The following is a 20,720-nucleotide window of genomic DNA, read 5'->3' as shown; positions in this document are numbered from 1 at the left end:
AAATACAAGACACTTATGATATAATGTATTGCATGTGTAGTACGGATAATGATTAGAGCATTAGTAGGAAAGAAAAGAGTCTCATATTTTCAGTTATATAGCTATTTCCCCCCCCCCCCCCCAATAAGATTGCATTACACTGTCATATTTACAGTTTGTAAACCACACTCTGTCTTTTATGCTAAAAAACAAAGCATAAATAATGACATTGAACTTTCTTGCAGTAAAACCTTATCTAAAGCTATTACAGTTTCTTGGCTGTTTAAGTGCTTCGGGAAACAGGACTGTGTTGGACCCGGTGGGTGGAAGAGCTCAGAGGTACTGGGGCACATCTAGCTATCTATACTTGGAGGGCTAAAAAATACTGGGGGGCACATCTCTCTATACTGGGGAGGGGGTACCTAATACAGGGGGCACATCTGACTATCTATACTGGGGAGGGGGGGGGGCTACATAATACTGGGGAAGGGGATACCTAATATTGGGGGCACATATGGCTATCTATACCGGGGGTGGATCTACACCAGGGGTGCCCACACTTTTTCGGCTCACAAGCTACTTTAAAATTCGCTGAGGCCAGGAGATCTACCAACGTTTCAAAGGCAACCGTCCGCCCCCCGCCCCTACTGGAACCCCCAGCACCCCCCTGGAAAGGTAGTTAGGTAGAGGTCCCTTCAGTATAGGTTAGCTGGGCGTATGTGCATGTATGTGCGTTCTAAAGCTGCTGGCTGCAAAATTCAATGGGACGCGGCCACAAGGCCGCAATCTACCAATCAGGCGGTCGCGATCCACCGGTAGATCGCGATGGACCTATTGGGCAGCCCTGATCTACATAATACTGGGGGCACATCAAGCAATTTATACTGGGGATAAGCGGCGGCACGTCTGAATATCTATCTTGGAGAGGGGGCTACCTAATATTGGGGGCACATATGGCTATACTGGGGCAAACCTGGCTATCTATACTGGAGGGGCACTTGCTTATACTGGAGCACATCTGACTATCTAACTTGGAGGGGGGGGGCTACCTAATATTGTGGGAACATCTGACTAACTTGGAGGGGGGGGGGGGGCTACCTAATATTGCGGGAACATCTGACTATCTAACTTGGTGAGGGGGGCTACCTAATATTGCGGGAACATCTGGTTATCTAACTTGGAAGGGGGGGATACCTAATATTGAGGGAACATCTGGCTATCTAACTTGGAGAGGAGGGGCTACCTAATATTGTGGGAACATCTGGCTATCTAACTTGGAGAGGGAGGATACCTAATATTGATGGAACATCTGACTATCTAACTTGGGAGGGGGGGGGGGGGGGATACATAATATTGCGTGAACATCTGGCTATCTAACTTGGAGAGGGGGGCTACCTAATATTGAGGGAACGTCTGGCTACCTAACTTGGAGAGGAGGGCTACCTAATATTGCGTGAACATCTGACTATCTAACTTGGGAGGGGGGGGGGATACCTAATATTGATGGAACATCTGGCTATCTAATTTGGTGAGGGGGCTACCTAATATTGCATGAACATCTGGCTATCTAACTTGGAGAGGAGGGGCTACCTAATATTGAGGGAACATCTGGCTATCTAACTTGGAGAGGAGGGGCTACCTAATATTGCGGGAACATCTGGCTATCTAACTTGGTGAGGAGGGATACCTAATATTGCGGGAACATCTGACTATCTAATTTGGTGAGGGAGGCTACCTAATATTGCGGGAACATCTGACTATCTAACTTGGTAAGGGAGGCTACCTAATATTGCGGGAACATCTGGCTATCTAACTTGGTGAGGAGGGGCTACCTAATATTGAGGGAACATCTGGCTATCTAACTTGGTGAGGAGGGGCTACCTAATATTGAGGGAACATCTGGCTATCTAACTTGGTGAGGGAGGCTACCTAATATTGCAGGAACATCTGACTATCTAACTTGGTAAGGAGGGGGATTCCTAATATTGCGGGAACATCTGGCTATCTAACTTGGTGAGGAGGGATACCTAATATTGTGGGAACATCTGGCTATCTAACTTGGTGAGGAGGGGGATTCCTAATATGGCTGGATAGTGTAATGGTTAAGGGCTCTGCCTCTGACACAGGAGACCTGGGTTCAAATCTCGGCTCTGCCTGTTCAGTAAGCCAGCACCTATTTCAGTAAGGAGTTTCTTGGGCAAGTCTACTTAACACTGCTACTGCCTACTGAGAGCGCTCTAGTGGCTGCCTCACAAGCGCTTTGAGTCCGACAGGAGAAAGGCGCTATACAAATACTGCAATTATTATTATTATTAATATTGCGGGAACATCTGGCTATCTAACTTGGTGAGGAGGAATACCTAATATTGAGGGAACATCTGGCTATCTAACTTGGTGAGGAGGGATACCTAATATTGCGGGAACATCTGACCAACTTGGTGAGGAGGGGGATTCCTAATATTGCAGGAACATCTGACTATCTAACTTGGTGAGGGGGGCTACCTAATATTGCAGGAACATCTGGCTATCTAACTTGGTGAGGGGGGCTACCTAATATTGAGGGAGCATCTGGCTGTATGACTTGGTGAGGGGGGCTACCTAATATTGAGGGAACATCTGACTAACTTGATAAGGGAGGCTACCTAATATTGCGTGAACATCTGGCTATCTAACTTGGAGAGGGGGGCTACCTAATATTGCGGGAACATCTGGCTATCTAACTTGGTGAGGGGGGCTACCTAATATTGCGGGAACATCTGGCTATCTAACTTGGAAGGGGGTGGGGGCTACCTAATATTGCGGGAACATCTGGCTATCTAACTTGGAAGGGGGGGCTACCTGATATTGCGTGAACATCTGGCTATCTAACTTGGAGAGGGGGGCTACCTAAGACTGGAGGCACATTTGACTACCTGTTCTGCTGGGGGAACCTACCTTATACTGGGGGTACTTCTGGATACGTATACTGGAGGGGGGGCAGCCTACCTAATACTGGGGGCATATATGTCTATCTAAGCTGGGTAGAGAGGCTGCCTAATACTGGTGATGGGGGTGGGGACCGCTTAATACTGGGGCTATTGCTACCTTCACTAGGGCAAAAATTGGGTGTGGGCCCTTTGGAATCTCCACCTCTAGTGTTGGGGTTTCCCTGTGGTCCTGGGTCTGACCGATGAGTCTCCTTTCTTCCGCTGCAGCCAACCTTTATTCTCCAGCCCCAGCACTGTGCCGTATACAAATCCCCCCTCCCCACTCGGGCATGCAGAGACAGGAAATAAACTGCTAGACTTATACACGGGTCCAGCTAACCAATGAGTGTCCTCAAAAATCCCACTTAACCATCTCTCCTTTTTCTTGCTGCATTATTCCCATTCCCTTGGAACTCTTCATGCCTTTTACAAGACGGATCCTTTGTACTTTCACAATAAATAAACCTGGCCTGCCGTCACTGCTAAATTAAAAAATACATCACAGGCCCGTTTCCCATGCTGAGTGCAGCAGAAGAGATCTTCCCTAGGAAGAACTGAGGAGAGCGGATAAAAGCAGATTGCCGAGCTGCTCAGGTGCCGGATCTTTCTCTGTATCCGCGGAGATAATTTGCGCGAGGTGGCGGCGGTGTGCTAGCTAGCCTGTCAGCCTCATTCTGTTACCCAGCAGGCCGCTTTCCACGGGGAATACGCGGCGGCGAGGATGCAGAGCGATGGAGAAGCGCGCTCCGTACTGAGAAAACAGTATTGTCTTTCTACTTTGTATTGTGTGTAATTTACTTTCTTTTTTTATTCTAAGTGTACCTGAAGTGAAATTAAAAATGCATGAATTAAATAAGCCCTGCAGAGCTGAAATAAAGTTCTACTAAACTGCCTTGCTATTTATGCCTGAACGCCGCCCTGTGCAACCAGGAGCCGACTGCGAAAATAGCATCAGACTGCGGGGAGGAAGTTCGGCTGTGTTGCAGAAGCTGAACGTTGCACCTCACATACTCGCCCCTGCAGTGGCACGATTCTCCGCCCCTACAGTGACGTGTTTCCCTGCATCGACAGTAACATGATTCCCCACCCCTACAGTGACATGATTCCCCGCCCTTACAGTGACACGTTTCTCTGCACTGACAGTAACATGATCCCCCGCCCCTACAGTGACATGATTCCCTGCCCCTACAGTGACATGATTCCCCGCCCTTACAGTGACGTGTTTCCCTGCACCGACAGTAACATGATTCCTCACCTCTACAGTGGCATGATTGGCCATTTTCAAAATGGAGGACAGAGAATTCCATTGATCACAATGGACGAACAGGAGAGGAGAGGAGAAAGAGATTGATGAGTACTGTATATACTCGAGTATATGTCTAGAAATTTAGGTCAAGTCACAGATGTATAGGGGTCGACTTATACATGAGTCATGAGCAACACTGAGTATGCTGTGTAATGAGCGTACTATTTAGTGACATTCCCATTGGCAGCAATTCACCCTGTGGTAAGTGACACTTTGAGGAAAGGAAATGTCAAGAAAACACAGGTGTGAAAGTCCTGCCCACAGCAATTATCAAGGAAAGGGGCGGGGAGGGGGAAGTACTGGGCTGCATAAAACGGAGTGAATAATTGCAGCACTTAGGGGTCTGGAGGAGGTTCTCCCATTGCCCATTTTAGGACTGCTTCCACCCACAGCCTCCTGGATGTTCACTCAAGTGATAAATGAGTGATTCTGAACTGCACACGCCCAGTGGAAGAAAACGTTTGCGCACATCTTCCTTCTTTGATGCGCAAGCACTTCCTTTTATTGGCCTTCCGAGGTTCGGAACTCACCCATGCCCGGTTCAGAATTGCTCCTGTGTGCCATGGACACTTCCTCCTGAAGGACCAGTCAAGTATTATGCTGGGAATATTTTTGTCATATTTACTGGCAGATCGATTATTTTCGACAGGTCCGATCTGATTGCCGATCGTTTTTCTGACCGATTTTCCAAAAATGATCAGGAATTTAAATCGGACTCGTCGGAAATAATCGATCTGCCAGTACATCTGACAGAAAAACACATCATGTATTCCCAGCATTAAAGGATGGAGCTTGAAGTAATTGAGCAGTCGGAGGATGGACAGCAGAAGGTAAGATATAGTGATGCTCATGTCTAGTAGAAGTCATGGAGAAGCATGTGATCAGTGTGGTCAGGTGATGGATATGTAAGTCTCTGATTAGTGATGGTCATGTCTAGGAGAAGTCATGGAGAAGCATGTGATCAGTGTGGTCAGGTGATAGATATGTAAGTCTCTGATTAGTGATGGTCATGTCTAGGAGAAGTCATGGAGAAGCATGTGATCAGTGTGGTCAGGTGATAGATATGTAAGTCTCTGATTAGTGATGCTCATGTCTAGTAGAAGTCATGGAGAAGCATGTGATCAGTGTGGTCAGGTGATGGATATGTAAGTCTCTGATTAGTGATGGTCATGTCTAGGAGAAGTCATGGAGAAGCATGTGATCAGTGTGGTCAGGTGATAGATATGTAAGTCTCTGATTAGTGATGGTCATGTCTAGGAGAAGTCATGGAGAAGCATGTGATCAGTGTGGTCAGGTGATAGATATGTAAGTCTCTGATTAGTGATGGTCATGTCTAGGAGAAGTCATGGAGAAGCATGTGATCAGTCTGGTCAGGTGATAGATATGTAAGTCTCTGATTAGTGATGGTCATGTCTAGGAGAAGTCATGGAGAAGCAAGTGATCAGTGTGGTCAGGTGATAGATATGTAAGTCTCTGATTAGTGATGGTCATGTCTAGGAGAAGTCATGGAGAAGCAAGTGATCAGTGTGGTCAGGTGATAGATATGTAAGTCTCTGATTAGTGATGCTCATGTCTAGGAGAAGTCATGGAGAAGCATGTGATCAGTGTGGTCAGGTGATAGATATGTAAGTCTCTGATTAGTGATGGTCATGTCTAGGAGAAGTCATGGAGAAGCCTGTGATCAGGTGATAGATATGTAAGTCTCTGATTAGTAATGATCATGTCTAGGAGAAGTCATGGAGAAGCATGTGATCAGTCTGGCCAGGTGATAGATATGTAAGCCTCTGATTAGTGATGGTCATGTCTAGGAGAAGTCATGTAGAAGCATGTGATCAGTGTGGTCAGGTGATAGATATGTAAGTCTCTGATTAGTAATGGTCATGTCTAGGAGAAGTCATGGAGAAGCATGTGATCAGTCTGGCCAGGTGATAGATATGTAAGCCTCTGATTAGTGATGGTCATGTCTAGCAGAAGTCATGGAGAAGCATGTGATCAGTGTGGTCAGGTGATAGATATGTAAGTCTCTGATTAGTGATGGTCATGTCTAGGAGAAGTCATGGAGAAGCATGTGATCAGTGTGGTCAGGTGATAGATATGTAAGTCTCTGATTAGTGATGGTTGTGTCTAGGAGAAGTCATGGAGAAGCATGTGATCAGTGTGGTCAGGTGATAGATATGTAAGTCTCTGATTAGTGATGGTCATGTCTAGGAGAAGTCATGGAGAAGCATGTGATTAGTGTGGTCAGGTGATAGATATGTAAGTCTCTGATTAGTGATGGTCGTGTCTAGGAGAAGTCATGGAGAAGCATGTGATCAGTGTGGTCAGGTGATAGATACAGTATGTAAGTCTCTGATTAGTAATGGTCATGTCTAGGAGAAGTCATGGAGAAGCATGTGATCAGTGTGGTCAGGTGATAGATATGTAAGTCTCTGATTAGTGATGGTCATGTCTAGGAGAAGTCATGGAGAAGCATGTGATCAGTGTGGTCAGGTGATAGATATGTAAGTCTCTGATTAGTGATGGTTGTGTCTAGGAGAAGTCATGGAGAAGCATGTGATCAGTGTGGTCAGGTGATAGATATGTAAGTCTCTGATTAGTGATGGTCATGTCTAGGAGAAGTCATGGAGAAGCATGTGATCAGTGTGGTCAGGTGATAGATACAGTATGTAAGTCTCTGATTAGTAATGGTCATGTCTAGGAGAAGTCGGGGGATATGTTTATTTAGTCTCAAACGTTCATCTCTGGTTCCCTTTAAAGAAACACTGAAGTCTCTGAAAATGAAGCTTTTTATTACAAAAACCTGTTCAACATTATTGCCCTAACTAAAACGCCGCATCCCCGCGGCTGAACTCTAACTAAATCCCCCGAAACTCCCCTTGCAAAATCCACGACTTTCGTGGTCGTGGGTTTTGCTGCCCCGGGAGGCAGAGCTTTCAGCTGCAGCTCTGCCTCCGTGCGCGTCAATCCAGGCTTATCTCCGCCTCTCCCCCGCCCCTCTCAGTGAAGGAAGACTAAGAGGGGTGGGGGGAGGCGGAGATACGCACTGACAGACGCATGTAGAGGCAGAGCTGCAGCTGAAAGCTCTGTCTCTCACGGAAGCGCTCCCCGCAGTGTGCCCCGGGGAGTTTGGGGGGATTTAGTTAGATTTCAGCAGCGGGGATGCAGCGTTTTAGTTAGGGCAATCATGTTGAACAGGTTTTAGCAATAAAAAGATGAATTTTCGGAGACTTCAGTGTTTCTTTAAGTAAATTTATTAAAAAAATTTCTGAGGAACATCTTTGCGCCAACATTACCATCATCTCCTACAGTTTCCACAATGGTCTGAGGATGGCATGGAGCCGGATTATCAGGAATGGGGAAATGGTGACGCCAAGCATGGGAGTGACAGTCACAAGCGTAACAGAGACAGCAGCCAACACCTGGGCAGCCATCTTGTGCCAAGCCAGCGTGCATCAAAGCAGCAACCTGTGTGGTTTAAAGTGGATCCGAGATGAACTTTTATTCATTGCATAATTGTGTTCCTTTCCTATTGTTTATAGGGCATTCCTCAAGCCAAAAGACCTTTTTGTTTTTGTTTTAGTACTCTAATTCCCTATAAACTAAACAAGCCACGCCCACAGGTTTTCAGAGAGCCAAGGCACTTTCAGACAGTAGCAAGGGCTCATGGGAGCTCGGTCTGGGCAGTAGGAGGGGGAGGTATTACTAGCCAGAGATATCAGAGGCAGAGGGGACGAGGGAGGAGGGATTAGGTTTTTTTGCTCAAGATGCAGATAAGCCTGCCTCTGTAATGTTTACAAACCACATGGCTGCCCTCATTGTATCACAGGAAGAAATAATCATTTTCTATTAAAGCTCTTTGCAGCTAGATTTGCTGTGTAAACTATCTAAACTTTAGATAAGATACATAGACAAGTTACTTGTTATAGTTAGTTTTTCATCTCGGATCTGCTTTAATGATGGCAAACATCAGAGATCTCGGATATGACGTCACAACTCTTAAACGTGGTTATGACAAACACTCCTGACAGCAGGGAAGACATTGGAGGCTCAGGAGTTAAATATCAGGTATATAAGTGGCTGACTCAGTCCTGACAGGAAGTGACTACAGCGTGACCCTCAGAAATTCCAACTATAAAACACTTTCCGATCAGAAAATGGCTTCTGAGAGCAAGAAACAGAGAAAAAGGGGAATTTCTTATCAGTGAGGGTCACACTGTAGTCACTTCCTGTCTGAGTCAGGACTGAGTCAGCCACTTACATACCTGATATTTAACTCTTCCAGGCAGAGAAAGATAAAAAAGGAACACAGCCTAGTTATTTGTGTGCTAGGCACTGTACATACCCATGTCTATCTCATCATGTCACTTTGGGTATCCTTTAAGCTTCAAAACGATACATATTTAATCCTTTCGATCAAAAGAAGAATACGGGACTCCAGGATCGTCCCATCTAGGATTACTGCTATAGATACAACTGTTTATCTCATAGATTTATCATCACTACAGGTTCACTTTAATTCCAGGCATGAAGCTCCAGAATCCCCTCAGCGATGTCACTGGCTGCACAAGATCAGGTAGTAGCCTGCAGTCACAAAATGGAGGCCGTGACGGTAAGCAATGATGGCGGGTGACCACATGGAGATGTACAGCGGAGATTACAGCGCTCACTCTTTATATACCGGGGGCGATGGATAATATATCAGCGTTATCAGTTTATTGTCCCACTGGGAAAAATGTCTCTCACTAGTTTCCCTAGAAAATAAAATAAATAAACTCTGACTCCCTCTCAGAGCCTCAATTCACTAAGCATTATCACATTCGGTAATGCTGAAAACAGCCGATTTTACAGATCATCATGCCAAATGCCAATTCACTAAGCCTATCACTGCACTGAAAAGTAAAATTACCGACTAGTGAGGTAAATTACCAACTTCTGCGGTAACTAACCCAAGAAATTACAATTCACAAAGATTTAGGCATTCGGTAAATCAAGTAAAAGTGTTTGGTATTTATCTCCAGGTCTGACCAGGTAACTCACACACTCCATGCGGTAACATTGACTGATGTAGCAGACAGCCAATAGGAAGAGCCAAACAGGCCTGCTTCTCACCCCTTTTGGTCCGATGCTCTGAAAGGCGGGACTTCAGAATGGCAGAGCAGGAGACATTTAAAAAAGCTTTTCTGACCTGCTCCACAGCTGGTGAGACTTACCGAGCAGGGCCTAGTGAATTAAAGAGAGTCTGAAGCGAGAATAAATCTCGCTTCAGACCTCATAGTTAGCAGGGGCATGTGTGCCCCTGCTAAAACGCCGCTATCCCGCGGCTTAACGGGGGTCCCTTCACCACCAAATCCCCTCCGTAAAGCGGGGGAGCGCTTCCGCATTGGGGCAGGGCTAACCGCCTCAGCCCTGCCCCACGCGCGTCTGTCAGACGCGTATCTCCGCCTCTCCCCCGCCCCTCACAGTCTTCCTTCACTGAGAGGGGCGGGGGAGAGGCGGCGATGCGCCGCTGATACACGACTGGAGGCAGGGCTGCAGCCGTTAGCCCTGCCTCCAGGAAGTCAAAATTTACGACCAAGACTACGACCAAGTCTTGCGGGGGTGGGTTTGGGGGTGAAGGGACCACCGTTTAGCCGCGGGATAGCGGCGGTTTAGCAGGGGCACACATGCCCCTGCTAAGTATAAGCTCTGAAGCGAGATTTATTCTCACTTCAGAGTCTCTTTAAAGCATGTTTTTTTCTGTATGTTACCCAACTTCTACCGCATGCAGGAAATCTTAGTGAATTTGGGGAACAAAAAGTGTAACATACCGAATGCGGTGTTTTACTGACCTAAATTATTTTACAGAACTGCCCTTAGTGAATTGAGGCCCTAGTGTCATTTCAGCTGACAAATTCACAGTCTAAAGTCGCAATAGTGTATCAATTTCCAGCGAAGATTTGCCCAAGTGATCAGATAAATACGATCGGAATGACATAAAAAAAAACTTCATGTGCCAAATCGACTGCGATCGATTCTAATGGTGATCCTTCAAACAACAATTTGAAAAATGTTTTCTTATAATCGGAAGTGTCAGATAGGAACTACAGATTGGTTCGTTGATGGTGAATTAATTAATGTACTATGACATGCGTTTATCTGATCGCTTCGGCAATTGGGAGACAGCTGACGTGATCACATGGAATGGCGGATAAAGAGTGAGCGCTGTGATAGGCGACAGCCATACGATGGGAGGTGCGACATTCAGTGTTACCTGTAAGCAGAGAAGAAGGCCTCCTGACTTTCCCACCTAGTCTGACCCAAGCGTGAAAAGAATGAGAGGGGAAAAAAAGAGAGCCTGTCATACTGGAGGCAACAACCAATCATGTGACAACCAACAGCATATAAGCAGACATGCAGGACATGTACCTTCCCCAGTTAGGGCTCTTTCACACTAGGCAATGCTGTGTACGCGTTACGACCTGCGACGTGACGTCGGCAAGTTGCGGTGCGAAGCTGATCAGTGATGCCAGTTCTAATTCACCCGACGGGGAAACGCTTGCGGCGGACGATTAAACGCTCCCAGATGCGTTACAACTGGAACGTTTCATCCAATGTGAAAGTTAACATGAAAGTCAATAGACTGTCATGTTACCTTTCTAAACGCATCTTAGAAATGATCCGTCAAAACGCACAGAACAGCTCCTAGTGTGAAACGCACAGAACAGCTCCTAGTGTGAAACGCACAGAACAGCTCCTAGTGTGAAACGCACAGAACAGCTCCTAGTGTGAAACGCACAAAACAGCTCCTAGTGTGAAACGCACAGAACAGCTCCTAGTGTGAAACGCACAGAACAGCTCCTAGTGTGAAACGCACAGAACAGCTCCTAGTGTGAAACGCACAGAACAGCTCCTAGTGTGAAACGCACAGAACAGCTCCTAGTGTGAAACGCACAGAACAGCTCCTAGTGTGAAACGCACAGAACAGCTCCTAGTGTGAAACGCACAGAACAGCTCCTAGTGTGAAACGCACAGAACAGCTCCTAGTGTGAAACGCACAGAACAGCTCCTAGTGTGAAACGCACAGAACAGCTCCTAGTGTGAAACGCACAGAACAGCTCCTAGTGTGAAACGCACAGAACAGCTCCTAGTGTGAAACGCACAAAACAGCTCCTAGTGTGAAAAGCACAGAACAGCTCCTAGTGTGAAACGCACAGAACAGCTCCTAGTGTGAAACGCACAGAACAGCTCCTAGTGTGAAACGCACAGAACAGCTCCTAGTGTGAAACGCACAGAACAGCTCCTAGTGTGAAACGCACAGAACAGCTCCTAGTGTGAAGAGCCCTGTAAGCAAATGTAAAACTTTATAATTAACAGTCTTAAAGAGTAAAACTTTCTAATTAGACAGTTATGTCTAAAATTTCATTTAGACGTAACTTTCAGGAAGCAGAGTTGCTGTAAGGAAGCCGAGTTGCTGTAAGGAAGCAAAGTTGCTGTAAGGAAGAAGAGTTGACGTAAAGAAGCAGAGTTGCTGTAAGGAAGCAGAGCTGGTGTAAGGAAGCAGAGTTGGTTCAAGGAAGCAGAGTTGGTGTAAGGAAGCAGAGTTGGTGTAAGGAAGCAGAGTTGGTGTAAGGAAGCAGAGTTGGTGTAAGGAAGCAGAGTTGATGTAAGGAAGCAGAGTTGATGTAAGGAAGCAGAGTTGATGTAAGGAAGCAGTTAATGTAAGGAAGCAGAGTTGCTGGAAGCAGAGTTGGTGTAAGGAAGCAGAGTTGGTGTAAGGAAGCAGAGTTGGTGTAAGGAAGCAGAGTTGGTGTAAGGAAGCAGAGTTGGTGTAAGGAAGCAGAGTTGGTGTAAGGAAGCAGAGTTGCTGTAAGGAAGCAGAGTTGCTGTAAGGAAGCAGAGTTGCTGTAAGGAAGCAGAGTTGCTGTAAGGAAGCAGAGTTGGTGTAAGGAAGCAGAGTTGCTGTAAGGAAGCAGAGTTGGTTTAAGGAAGCAGAGCTGGTGTAAGGAAGCAGAGTTGCTGTAAGGAAGCAGAGTTGCTGTAAGGAAGCAGAGTTGGTGTAAGGAAGCAGAGTTGCTGTAAGGAAGCAGAGCTGGTGTAAGGAAGCAGAGTTGATGTAAGGAAGCAGAGTTGGTGTAAGGAAGCAGAGCTGGTGCAAGGAAGCAGAGTTGGTGTAAGGAAGCAGAGTTGCTGTAAGGAAGCAGAGCTGGTGCAAGGAAGCAGAGCTGGTGTAAGGAAGCAGAGTTGCTGTAAGGAAGCAGAGCTGGTGTAAGGAAGCAGAGTTGATGTAAGGAAGCAGAGTTGGTGTAAGGAAGCAGAGCTGGTGTAAGGAAGCAGAGTTGATGTAAGGAAGCAGAGTTGCTGTAAGGAAGCAGAGCTGGTGTAAGGAAGCAGAGCTGGTGTAAGGAAGCAGAGTTGCTGTAAGGAAGCAGAGTTGCTGTAAGGAAGCAGAGTTGGTGTAAGGAAGCAGAGTTGCTGTAAGGAAGCAGAGCTGGTGTAAGGAAGCAGAGTTGATGTAAGGAAGCAGAGTTGGTGTAAGGAAGCAGAGCTGGTGCAAGGAAGCAGAGTTGGTGTAAGGAAGCAGAGTTGCTGTAAGGAAGCAGAGCTGGTGCAAGGAAGCAGAGCTGGTGTAAGGAAGCAGAGTTGCTGTAAGGAAGCAGAGCTGGTGTAAGGAAGCAGAGTTGATGTAAGGAAGCAGAGTTGGTGTAAGGAAGCAGAGCTGGTGTAAGGAAGCAGAGTTGATGTAAGGAAGCAGAGTTGCTGTAAGGAAGCAGAGCTGGTGTAAGGAAGCAGAGCTGGTGTAAGGAAGCAGAGTTGCTGTAAGGAAGCAGAGTTGCTGTAAGGAAGCAGAGCTGGTGTAAGGAAGCAGAGTTGATGTAAGGAAGCAGAGCTGGTGTAAGGAAGCAGAGTTGATGTAAGGAAGCAGAGCTGGTGTAAGGAAGCAGAGCTGGTGCAAGGAAGCAGAGCTGGTGCAAGGAAGCAGAGTTGATGTAAGGAAGCAGAGTTGCTGTAAGGAAGCAGAGTTGCTGTAAGGAAGCAGAGCTGGTGCAAGGAAGCAGAGTTGGTGTAAGGAAGCAGAGTTGCTGTAAGGAAGCAGAGCTGGTGTAAGGAAGCAGAGTTGATGTACGGAAGCAGAGTTGGTGTAAGGAAGCAGAGCTGGTGTAAGGAAGCAGAGTTGCTGTAAGGAAGCAGAGTTGCTGTAAGGAAACAATAGTTTGGCTGATCTTTCATCCGAATTGGCTGCAAGCTGAAATCAATTGCATTAAATTACAAAACATCTCGTGTAACACAGGAAGGTGCCATTGCCATTTTTAAACAAAACAAAAACTAAACAATTTTTTAAAAATCTAGGAGCAGTTTTTTCTTATGTGCATTTCACAGAACATTGTTTAATGTCAATTAGGCATGAAAACATTGCCGTTTTGGCATCAGAGGAAAGGATGATACCAGTTATTGTAATTTGCAGATCTCCATCTCTACCTCAGCATCATACAGCTGCCAGCTCATTACTCCTCCTCACTGCTCCGCCTCCCTCCAGCCAGTTCACTCAAACTGTGGTAGGCTGTCAGCTGACCACAATCCCTATCATCCCACTTCATGCATGTGTAACTAAAAAGGGAGGATGTTTCAAACTGCGCGAGTGTGGGCAGGCAGCTGTCAGTTTTTAAGGATCTGCAAATCGAAGAAACAACTTTATTACTTTTTTTTTGTTTTTCGAAAAGTAACTTTTTTTTACTAAACCTTTTATGCAGAGGTCTTTTAAAATAATCTTCTGAAAAATATATTCTCTTGAAACGTGCACATTTTTAATAAACGGATCCTTCTATGGTGTAATTGACAGTAATCGCTCCCTCCTGCTCTTGCGACTGGCTTTCTACATGAACAGATACTGTCGGCGATAGTACCAGAGCTGCAATACCGCATTCCGCGCTTTGCCAAATCCTCCAGCGTTATGAGACCTCCACTCCTTCCGCGATGTCGGCATGAACACCCCTGGGTGTCAGTCTGGAGTATAAATGACTTCAATGGGCCAGACAGCAGCGCGGCGGCAGACTCGGGTCCTCAGAGAGTCGCACCGTCACTGAAGTGACATTTAAACACACATTGAACTTTCAGCGCTCGTTCTGCTGCTGCAGATCTGCGTCAGATCAAGGCGTCTGTGCGGGGGACATACTTGGGAGTATTTATCTGTCTTCCTCTATCACACTCTCACGTCCTTCATCAGGAGTGATATATATAGGTGGGAGATCGGAACTGCTTTACCAACAAGGATGGGGTGACACCGACGCCCCCAGGAGGACCTCACAAGACCCACTGGGGCTTATAAACGTCTGTTTACCTGCAGGAATCTCTGATACAGATGCCCGTAGGGAAAAGGAAGTTGATAAACTCAATCAATCTTCAGCAAAAGCTCTTTTTTGGGCAGGAAGGATAATTTTCAGCTGAGAATAGTCTCCCTATCTGTCTTAATGCTGCTGGATCAGGGGCATTTTAGGGTTAAAGCGGTATTGTCACCATAAAAATCAACTGGTCTGAGTGTATTAAGTGGTAAAAATGCTAATCCTGTATTAAAAAAAACTTTCAAAACTTTTTCTGCTGTTATGGTTTGGAGTTATCACATATATTAGGAGCACTGGCCCTTTAATAGTCAGTGCCAAACAGTTGCATGCTGGGGGATCTTTTTATCTATAATATATTCCTCCTCTTCCCTTTATTTCCCCCTCCTAATGACATAAGACAGTGCACTTCCTAGTATAGACCTCAGTGGGAGTGTCTAAAGACTCAGAGGAGGGCGGGTAACGCATACACAATTAGCAAGAGGAGAAAAAGAGCGAGGGAGGAAATGATGTCAGGATTAGCTTCATTCAAAGGTAACCAAGATGGAAACTGCCTAGAATAGGATTTTCTCCTTTTCCTTTATAAAATTTACAGGAATCAGTACGTGGATAGCACAATACATCTGTTATGTAAGTAGAACTAGTATTTATCTACTTATATATGTGTTTTTTTTATTTCTAGGTTAGCATGAGTGTCGCTTGTTCTTTAAAGTGAACCTGGACTTTTGCAGAGGAGACAAGGAGAACATAGAGAAATCAACTTTGTGTCCACCCTGTGTGTGTTTATAGAGAACCCCCTTCTCAGTAAATAATGAGCTGGTGTAATTTGAGCTGTGTGCCAACTCTGAGCTAACAAATTCTGAGCTAATATATAAACACAGGAGATTGACCCTTTCTGTGCTCCCAGGAAGTAACCACTCTACAGAATCTCAGTAGGAGTTCTATGAGCTGTAACAAAGAAATATTTTGTTCTTTAAATTTTATTATGCTGTTCCTTATCTTTTAGAGCAGAGAGGAAGTTCTGAGCTCAGGTACGCTTTAATGACATAGCTTATCCTCCGTAATTCGGACACAGAGGAAGCTCCGCCCCCCTCCTCGGCAATGCAGTCATGGCCATGTTTCCAAAGTCTGCTGCAGCTCATTTGGAACCCCCACCTGCGTTGCCGTGGTTCGCTGAGCTGGGGGCGGGCCATGGCAACACAGATGGGGGTGGCCAGAGCATGCATGACGGCATTTCCAAGGGGGCGGAGTGATCACCTACAGGAAGGAATTACAGCAGATCATTTAAGTAAAGAAACTCCCCAAGTCCTGCATCAAGACATAGCCTGGCATCACAGGAAGTACTCTTTATACTGGTGGCATTATTTAACCATTTATGCCGCCTGGATGTGCCGCCTGTTGCTGCTCGTAGCCCGGAGATCAATGAATGGGAATATGGCTCCCGTTCATTGATCTAAGTCCTCAGCAGAAAAACAGCCTTTCTGAAAAAAAAAAAGTTTCCAGTTCTCTTCTCGCTTCCTGGAAGCGAAGACAAAAAAAAAAAAAAAAATCTCACTGTGGCCAAATAATAAAACTACATCGACATAAATTTTTTTAATACAATAAACCCATTATTACATTTAAAATTAACTTTTAATGGAAAAATAATAAAATTACAATGATAAAAAAAGCAAATAGTTACCTAAGGGTCTGAACTTTTTTAATAGGCATGTGAAGAGTGTATATTATGAACATTTTTTTAAATTATAAGCTTGTAAATAGTGATGGATGCAAAACTGAAAAAATGCACCTTTATTTCCAAATAAAATATTGGCGCCATACATTGTGATAGGGACAAAATTTAAATGGTGTAATAACCGGGGAAAATGGGCAAATAAAATACATAGGTTTTAATAATGGTAGCATGTATTATTTTAAAGCTATAATGGACGAAAACTGAGAAATAATGATTTTTTTCAATTTTTTTCTTAATCTACCTGTTAGAATGCATTTATAAAAAAACAATTCTTAGCAAAATGTACCACCCTAAGAAAGCCTAATTGGTGGCGGAAAAAACAAGATATAGATCCATTCATTGTGATATCTGAGCGCTCCAGAAGTTGGGCGGCTCCCCTGCGCAAGCTCACAGTGTAAACTCGCGCATGCACCGTGCAGAGCTGCCAGTCTTCACCGCGGGACATCGCTGGAACGACAGCTAAAGCTCGATAGAATCCAGAGACTTTCCTTTCCATAGGTAAGGATCAGATTTTTTTTCCGTTACAGATTTGCTTTAACTAGAGTTACCCATCAGTAGATTGACAGGAGTGAAGTAGAATTGGACCATACTGCAGTCCCCATCTCGACCACCGGAGGCAGCACAGATACACAATGCTCACTACTCTTATTGCAAAAATGTTCTTGCAAAAAAAGACTCTGTAATGAAAAAAAAAAAAAGTCCCCTGTGGGGTACTTATTTCAGGAGGGGGGGGGAAGCCTCTGGATCCTAACAAGACTTCCCCCGTCCTCCTCTGTCCCACGGTGGCAGCACTGGACCCTTCCAGGGCCAGATTTGTACTCTTTACCGCCCAAGGCCACTGTCACCAGCTGTCCCCTCCAGTATAGGTAGCTTAATGACCCCTCCCCCCTCCCTCTAGTATAGGTAGTCTGATGACCCCCCCAGTATAGGTAGTCAGATGACCCCTCCCCCTTTCCCACCAGTATAGGCAGCCTGATGACCCCTCCCCCAGTATAGGTAGTCAGATGACCCCTCCCCCTTTCCCACCAGTATAGGCAGCCTGATGACCCCTCCCCCAGTATAGGTAGTCAGATGACCCCTCCCCCTTTCCCACCAGTATAGGCAGCCTGATGACCCCTCCCCCAGTATAGGTAGTCAGATGACCCCTCCCCCTTTCCCACCAGTATAGGCAGCCTGATGACCCCTCCCCCAGTATAGGTAGTCAGATGACCCCTCCCCCTTTCCCACCAGTATAGGCAGCCTGATGACCCCTCCCCCAGTATAGGTAGTCAGATGACCCCTCCCCCTTTCCCACCAGTATAGGTAGTCTGATAACCCCCCAGTATAGGTAGTCAGATGACCCCTCCCCCTTTCCCACCAGTATAGGTAGCCTGATGACCCCTCCCCCAGTATAGGTAGTCAGATGACCCCTCCCCCTTTCCCACCAGTATAGGCAGCCTGATGACCCCTCCCCCAGTATAGGTAGTCAGATGACCCCTCCCCCTTTCCCACCAGTATAGGCAGCCTGATGACCCCTCCCCCAGTATAGGTAGTCAGATGACCCCTCCCCCTTTCCCACCAGTATAGGCAGCCTGATGACCCCTCCCCCAGTATAGGTAGTCAGATGACTCCTCCCCCTTTCCCACCAGTATAGGCAGCCTGATGACCCCTCCCCCAGTATAGGTAGTCAGATGACCCCTCCCCCTTTCCCACCAGTATAGGTAGCCAGATGACTCCCTTAAGCCCTCCTTTTCCCACCCCCTTTCAGTATAGGTAGGCAGCTCACCATCACACCGCAGCAGCCATCAGTGTCACGCATTATTCCACTTGTCTCCAGTGCAGAAGCTTCCTCTTCCCCTCTGTCTCCAATGCTGCCCAAGTCCATAGCCGCCGGCCCACAATGCAAAGGTGCACAGAGAGCAAGGTGGCTGCTGCACAGGCGGCTAGCAGCAGAGTACCGCGGTCAGGCACTCGCCTGATCTCCCTGCATTGCAGCATTTGCAAGCTTACAAATGCTGCACCAGTTTAGCCTGCTGCTTTGGTGCCCTTCCTCCTGTGGTGCCCTAGGCCATGGCCTAGGTGGCCTTGGTCTAAAGCCGGCCCTGGACCCTTCTAAAATCACAGCCGATAAGTTGTCATGCTATGGCGCTAGCGCCTGCAATATTTACCTTCCCCGGATCCAGCGCAGGCACAGTAGCGGCTCTCTGCTCAGGATCAAGCAGAAATGGCGGATCCCAATCTGGTCTACACTACTGAGCAGGCGCAAGTCACCTGGGCAATAGAGCGGACCCAATTGGGATTGGCTATTTCCACCTGGTCGCGAGCAGAGATTCGCTACTGCGCCTGCGCTGGATATTTATATGCCCGCCGTTTGGGGGCTTCTAGTGCTGCCGCCGTGGGATGGAGGAGAACGGGAAGCCTTGATAGGATCCAAAGGCTTCCCCTTCCCAAGGTGTGTACCCCCCAGGGGACATTTTTTTTGTTACAGAATTTCTTTAAGGGCTCTGCCCGAATGCTTGTAGCCACGCGTTGGAATCGCGGCGATCGCCAATTCCAAAAGCACAAGGCTAATGCAAATGGATGGAGCAGAACCCACAGGAGCGGTTCCGAAAATCGCAATCATGGGTCCTGTGTGATATCGGAAGCAATTTCATTGAGGAAAATATACTAGGATGTATAACGGAGGCGCCAACGTAGTATAAAAACGTTAAAAAGAGGAGGTAGTGGTGGACTTCCCGCCTGCAAGAAGACACCAGAGATTGCTGGTTTACAGTAAACAACAATGTATTCACAATACTCCAAAAATGCAACGCGTTTTGCAGGTTTAATCCCGCTTCATCAGGCAGTAACAATGGAGTAATAGCGCATAGGGTCAGTAGAAGATCCAATCGCTGCTAATTGAGGAAAATGATGGTCCAAAATTGCTATCCTTTAAATCGCTCCGGAATCGCTCAGTTTGAAGTTGCAAAATCGTTCCCAGCGTTTTGTGAGTGATTTCGGAATGGCAAGTGGGCAACCAGCGTAAAGGCTGCTACACACTATCCTAAACGATCAACAGGATTCATTCACATCAGTCCGTTTGAAACAGATCTGTTCGGTCCGCGAAAACCAAACAGACCACAGATTGTGAATAACTGACGCGGGAGGGGGGAGCGGTGGACATCAGGACAGCTGCCAGTGCATGCCTGCTCCGCCTTTTCACCTTCTTAATTCGGCTCTGGTATCCTTTAAGGTGTCAATTAACAGTACAATCTCCTAAACGTTCAACAGTATCTGGTACCGTTAGGGTGTCCACACACCATGCAATCTTGATTGTACAGATTTAGCAAATCTATAAAGTATAAGAGCCAAAAGTTTATAAATACTTGGGATTGGTTTGATAAGCTGTATACGACATGAAATTAGTAAAACTGGACAACCAAGATTGTACGGTGTGTGTGGCCTAGCCTTGATGGTGCCGATTGTCAAAGAAGGATCGTTCTATCAATCTTTTAGTTTGATTGGATTGCTAATCATTTTCCCCTCCGGTGGTGAGTTTGAACGATCGTTTCCGATCAATCGCAATGGTGATTGATAGTTCGTAAAATTTGACAATTAATAGGCACCTTTTGCTTGTATTTTGATGTCAATGCACCCTCACCTGGGTCACATCAGATCACGGTGAGGCTCGCTGACAAGCGTGTGAATCGCGATCGCACGCGGCGTTCATTTGATGACAGTAATAGAGATTTGCGTTAGTTATCCACAGAATATTTTACCTTATAAGGACGGCAGGAATAATGTCAGCTAATAAAAAACAAAGGAAGGCAGAATAAACAAGGTGACTTACGACATTCCTTCTCGTCGCTCCCGTCATGGCAGTCGGGTAGACCGTCGCACTGCCAGCCGCCCGGGATACAGTGTCCATTGCTGCACATGAAGATCCCGGGGATGTTACATTCTGTCGTCTGATTGTTCCCTGGCAACAGCTGACCGTCTGCAAGAGAGAGAGGGGGAGGGGAGAGAGTCAGCTCCAGCTAAACACTACCGGCATGAGTCGCATGAAGGAAGCAGCATTATTGTGCAGGTAACATCACAAACGCTCAGGCAGTGGGTAAGACACTTATTCTCTTCATTATCAAGAGCAAGTCTGACAAGATTAGCTGCATGCTGGTTTCAGGAGTGAGATTTAGACAGTACTGCAGCCAAATCGATCAGCAGGGCTGCCAGGCAACCGGTATTGTTTAATAGGAAATACATCTTATACTAGGCACACACAATGCAATTTCCCATCAGATGGATGGGTCGATAGTTTCCGACAGACCCGATCGGATTTCTGATTGATTTTGTGATCAATTCTATACAAATCGATCAGAAAAACGATTGGAAATCAGATCAGAAATTATCTATTCGATTGCATGGTGTGTACCAGATTTTAGTCTTATGCTAGTCACACACAATGC

At 46.3% G+C, this 20,720-nt stretch overlaps 1 protein-coding gene across 2 annotated transcripts in view; it reads right to left on the bottom strand.

Moving 5' to 3' along the window:
- The window catches only part of LDLRAD3 (low density lipoprotein receptor class A domain containing 3), a 196,382-nt gene extending 176,129 nt beyond the window's left edge, over nt 1–20,253 (bottom strand). The window contains exons 1-2 of one of the 2 annotated variants that reach the window (XM_068261155.1): nt 20,108–20,253; nt 10,502–10,537 (exon numbers count right to left, since the gene is read on the bottom strand). In XM_068261155.1, coding sequence (XP_068117256.1) covers nt 10,502–10,537; nt 20,108–20,195 — 124 coding nt within the window. In that variant the 5' untranslated portion in view covers nt 20,196–20,253. The remainder of the gene's footprint in view (nt 1–10,501; nt 10,538–20,107) is intronic. The other variant, XM_068261156.1, reaches the window with a different exon arrangement.
- Between the last annotated feature and the right edge of the window lie 467 nt (nt 20,254–20,720).

This window comes from Hyperolius riggenbachi, chromosome 11 (assembly GCF_040937935.1).
Source record: "Hyperolius riggenbachi isolate aHypRig1 chromosome 11, aHypRig1.pri, whole genome shotgun sequence".
NCBI classification, from domain to species: domain Eukaryota; kingdom Metazoa; phylum Chordata; class Amphibia; order Anura; family Hyperoliidae; genus Hyperolius; species Hyperolius riggenbachi.
This window is presented reverse-complemented; position numbering and strand designations above follow the sequence as displayed.